This window comes from Camelina sativa, unplaced genomic scaffold, assembly GCF_000633955.1.
Source record: "Camelina sativa cultivar DH55 unplaced genomic scaffold, Cs unpScaffold14289, whole genome shotgun sequence".
Classification (NCBI taxonomy): Eukaryota; Viridiplantae; Streptophyta; class Magnoliopsida; order Brassicales; family Brassicaceae; genus Camelina; species Camelina sativa.
In genome coordinates, this window is record NW_010935318.1 from 1 (window position 1) to 331 (window position 331).

General features: G+C 53.2%; 1 protein-coding gene across 1 annotated transcript; it reads right to left on the reverse strand.

The window, feature by feature from the left end:
• Positions 1–5: 5 nt before the first annotated feature.
• LOC104775429 lies at positions 6–326 on the reverse strand (the record flags this gene model as incomplete). The annotated part of the gene is made up of 1 exon (XM_010499497.1): positions 6–326. A coding segment is annotated over one exon (321 nt), but the record flags the coding sequence as incomplete, so codon positions are not given.
• Positions 327–331: the final 5 nt, after the last annotated feature.

Genomic DNA, 331 nt, shown 5'->3' on the forward strand with positions numbered 1-331 from the left:
AGTTAAGTCTGTCCTCCAGGTCCTTGGTCCTCGTCGTCGTGAAACTCTTTGAGGAGATTGAGAATCTGAGCCTCCATCCTCCTAACACGGGCAAGCAACCGGTTGCAGGAATGAAGGTAACCCTTGACGTTGTCCTTTTGGCATTTGTCGATGTAGAGGTCCATGTCCCTGAGAATCTGCATCAGCTCATCAACCACCTGGGAGTACTCCATGACCCGAGCAGGGTCCCTCTCAAGAACCTCATCGAGCTCTCTCCTGGCAGTCTCCAACCACTCGGCGGACAGACGAATGCGGGCTTTCAAGGAGTCGTAGCTATCGGAGTCGTAAACGT